Source organism: Plectropomus leopardus, unplaced genomic scaffold (assembly GCF_008729295.1).
Source record: "Plectropomus leopardus isolate mb unplaced genomic scaffold, YSFRI_Pleo_2.0 unplaced_scaffold4909, whole genome shotgun sequence".
NCBI lineage: Eukaryota > Metazoa > Chordata > Actinopteri > Perciformes > Serranidae > Plectropomus > Plectropomus leopardus.
Window position 1 is genome coordinate 1241 of NW_024653873.1, and position 4727 is coordinate 5967.

Here is a 4727-nt window from a genome sequence, read left to right on the forward strand (position 1 = left end):
AAAACCCACAAAAATCATGAGAAAATGACGAAATAAGCACAATCTCTGCACGTCCACGGTATCAGCCAGCAGGACATTTTGCTTTAAAAAGCTCTCGGTGGGACGTAGAGCCGCGTGGAGGACGGAGGACAGCAAACGTCATGGACACGCTGCCGGTGAAAATTACGGTACGCAAGAAAACTGATGTCAGTCCAGGTTTCAAAGGGTTAACAATAAACTCTGTTGTCAAAAATGACGTCAATGCACCAAAACAGCAAACTTCAGAGGAAAAGTGACAATTTTACATCACTCTAAGCATATTTTTCTGCATTATGTGCTGTTAAAAATAGACTGTTCATACTGTGCATATCAGGATGTTAACGGTTAATCGATGATTGATTGATTGTCATTAAGACTTTAATCCAACATGTGACCTTTAATCGATAGGTTGTGAAATGCTGTCAAAATATATGCAATATATTGCCGTGAGCTTTGACTGAAGATTAAAAGCAGTTGGTATTGTTTGAAATAAGCAAAGTTTTTAAGTTTTTTCAAATAACGATTAATCGATCATTAATTTTACAGATTAATTGATTACAGAAAGTGCTTACAATTTGCAGCCCTAAAGGTGACAAACTGATAAATGTTGGTATATTAACATATTTCAAGCGTTATAATAGTGAGTTATTTGTAAAAAAAAAAAAAAAAATTTCTTTCTATTTTACTTTTACCATGAACGTTCATCTTAAGCGTTCGGTAGAGGCCTATCTTTAAAACATGATGGGGTTTGATAACAAAATAACTGTATTGTTATTAAAGCCCAAAGGACATATAAAACACACAAAAGTCAGTGAGAAGTTACAGGGCTAAGCATCTTTCTCTGCATTACTCTGTCAAAAATAAACTTCATATCGTGCACATCAGACCACAAATGAGTCGATGCTGATATTTCTGTGACGGGCCAATATCAGGCGACAAAATCGGCCGACAGATGTATCGGTGGAGCTGCAGCTGCAGAGCCGAGAGCGTGACTGTATAGTTTATCTGGAGCAGACGTTTATCACTGCGGTCGCCTCACACAGACACGCCGAGCAAAGGACAAGAAGTACCAACAGCTTCTACATCGACTCACGGGACGAACCTGGAGCTCACAGCACAGCAGGAAAAACCCCAAATGATACGACAAATTATTCGAAATATCATATTTCCATTATTTGTGAGGACGTGAGTCACTGACACCTGCAGAGGACGGTTTTAGGAAACGCCCCCTCAGCCCTAAACTGAATGAGTGTGCATGCAGACGGAGCACCGATGAGACAACCACCGAAAACAGCAAGTCATCCTGTAACAGTGCTCTCGTGCCAACGTCTCTGAGGAGGAGTGCCACAACGCTCAAACAATTTCGTTTTTCATTTTGTCCCTGATATTACCTCAGACAGAGTCCTGTCCCTTTATTTCCAACAGCTCAGCATCTGACACGGATAAGCTGTTTACACAGCAGCGACATCATTTTAATAAGGCTTTAGAGGGTTTAAAAATACCAGATTAGTCATGTTGGATTATATCATCTGAGTGTAAGAAGAATGTCATCGGCAGCTGCTTTTGAATTGTTTCAATATTAAATAAAGTCGTTTAAAGAGCCAAAAAGATCCAGAGCTAGTTTTTATAAGATAAGGGACTGTTTGTTATTTATGAGGCGAGGGGTGGTGCAAAAAGGCGGAGGTATTTCAAATATTTTGTAAGCACTGAGGAGGGGTTGTTTTTTTATTTTTTGGCTTTGGTGAGAGGCAAACAACTTAAAATCCATTTTAATATTGTTGTTTAATGTTTAAAGAAAACATGCCTTCCATTAAAAATTGGCAGTTACACCTTTTATAACAGCAAGAAACTGTAAAAACAGAAATTATCATTGAATTTTCAAGTTTCCAAATCTGAAAATTCAACTTATTTAAAAAAAAATTGCCAAAAATAAACCATTAAATGTTGTTTTTTTTTTGTTTATTCATTTTTTATTTTTTTTTAAATGGCAGAAAAAAAGAAAAGACAGGTTTTTTTTCAATGCCAGAATTTTGTCCTCAAATTTTAACTTCCAAACATTAAAAATCTGATTATAATCAAATAACTAATTTATGGTAAAAGGAGAGTGGTACTTTCTCCTCCAAGTCACTCATGGAGGCTCAGAAAAAAATATCTGCAGCTAGAAAAACAAAAAGAAAGAACAGTCCCTACTTTATCTAAAAATAGATGGTATTTTAAAAAAGGGCCAAAAAAGAAAAACAAATTTAAAAGTTTGTATGAACTAACCAGCATGAATGGCACTTTTTTCCAAAATCACTCATGCAGGCTCAAGGAAAAAGAGACGTTGTTTTAAAAAAAAACAAAGTCACACTGGGCCACACCTCTACTCTGATAAATAAAGAACAGTCCCTAACATTTCTAGAAAAAAAAATAAAAATAAAAAGTATGTTAGGCTACTTGGTTGTAACTGGCCTTAAATCAAACTTGTTTTATTCCTAACATTGATTACTTAATTATCAGCTCAGGACCAGCTCAGGACCAACCGAGGACCCCCGACCAAACCGGTCTTGAACATCCTCCAAACCTCAACAAACCGCACCAGCTAACGGACTCAGCCGCCTCTCATCCCCGCTTCTCCCTCACCCTCCTCCCGCCTCGGCCCTGCCTCGTGCCCCGGCCTCCTCCTGCTCACCTCCAGCAGCGGCAGGTCCGGGTCCAGGTGCGTGAGGCTGTGCAGGACCACCGGGCTCGGGTCCTCCACCACCTCCAGCCTCACCCCGTCCCAAATGCTCCGCACTTTCCACGACGAGTCAAACATCTCCAGCAGCTGTCCCGGATTGACGCCGCGCGCCTGGGTTTGCATCCCCGGGAAAAAGACCATGGAGCCCGCGCAGCCGCCGGGAGTTCAGTCACGGCGGCGGCGGAGACATTTTGGCCGGTTTGATGAGTGTTTTTGAGGCGGGGAGAGTCGCTGCTGCTGCCGCTGCTGTCTGCGGTTCAGCCGCTGAGTGTCGGATCACCAGAGTCATGACTCACACGCCCCGCCCCCAGGCTCTGCTGCCTTCAGGGCCCGCAGGAAACATCACACACCCGGGACATTACCGCGGAGGAGCGATACTAATTCTGCTACTAGTAATACTTCTATTACTATAACTACTACTACTACTACTTCTACAAATTCTACTACTACCACTACTTCTTCTGTTACTGTTACACCTCCAACTACCTCTACTTCTACCACTACTACTACTTCTACTACTACTACCACCACCGTGACTACTATTACTACTACTACAACTACTACTACTACCACCACTTCCACCTCTACTACTACTATTACTACTTCTACCACTACCACTACTATTACCTCTACTACTACTACCACCACCACTGCGACTGCTATTACTACTACTACAACTACTACTACCACACCACTGCCTACTACTATTACTACTTCTACCACTACCACTACTATTACTTCTACTACTACTACCACCAACACTGCAACTACTATTACCACTATAGCAAATACTCTCACATCTACTACTTCTAATACTAGGATACTAACACCATTTTTACTTATTATATACTATACTATACTTATACTTATAGTAGTTACTACTACTACTCCTACTACTGCCACATCTACTACTTCTACTACTACGATGACGACTACTACTGCTACTACCACTACTACTACCACTACTACCACTACTACTCCTACTACTACTATTACTCCTACTACGACTACTCCATCTACTAATAACTTTATTTAAACACAACCTTTAAAAAACAAAGTTTACAAAGTACTTTGTCAAACAAAGCAAAGTGGAAACATTAAACCTTAAATCTAATTATTTAAATGATATCAGAATATTTCCTTCACCACCTTTCTAATTCCTTAATCAATATGAATAAACATAATATGACGTTAAATGCAGCCGACGAGCAGCAAGTATTTTTGTCACAAAGTCAATTTTTCTTGTTTTCTGACAGGGACTATTTGTTTAGGTAATATTTACAACATGTGTACCGTGAGACAGAAATGTCCGCGGTGTCCCTGAAGGCATCGTGACGTCATGCCTTTGGGAAATTACGGTGGTGTTTTTTGTGCCTCACCATGACTACAAGACTACATCTACATCCATGACTACAAGACTACATCTACATCCATGACTACAAGACTACATCTACATCTATGACTACAAGACTACATCTACATCCATGACTACAAGACTACATCTACATCCATGACTACAAGACTGCATCTACATCCATGACTACAAGACTGCATCTACATCCATGACTACATGTACATCTATGGCAGCAGGCTGCTGATGTTCAGTTCACTGTCCCTGCTGTCTGCTGGAAAACCCACCGCAGCTCTGCACTCACCACAGAGTCACATTTACATTCAACTTCAGGATCATTTATGAGTACTTGAACTTAAATTATTTTGCAAATTAAAATTTTACATGGAAAAATATGCTAATTGCACAAAATTTAAAGCAAAACTGCCCACCAGTATGTTAAAATTGGTTCAATCCCAAATTTGAAAATGCTGCTTACATGTTAGGTACTTTTGAAATATGTATATTAAATTAAATATATACCATAATGTATGTGTAGAATTTTAAGGGGGTCATTTTATTAACACAAGCAGTTTTACTGTTCTATCGTTACTAGAATAACTGTTTTTGTTGTATAATATTCATTTTTATTTTTACATT

The 4727-nt window shown here is 39.4% G+C and overlaps 1 protein-coding gene across 1 annotated transcript; it reads right to left on the reverse strand.

The window, feature by feature from the left end:
• Positions 1-2249: 2249 nt before the first annotated feature.
• Positions 2250-3086, reverse strand: LOC121939484 (ral guanine nucleotide dissociation stimulator-like). Its single transcript, XM_042482501.1, has one exon. It carries the CDS (start codon positions 2876-2878, stop codon positions 2609-2611), a length of 270 nt encoding a protein of 89 aa, XP_042338435.1. The 5' UTR covers positions 2879-3086; the 3' UTR covers positions 2250-2608.
• Positions 3087-4727: the final 1641 nt, after the last annotated feature.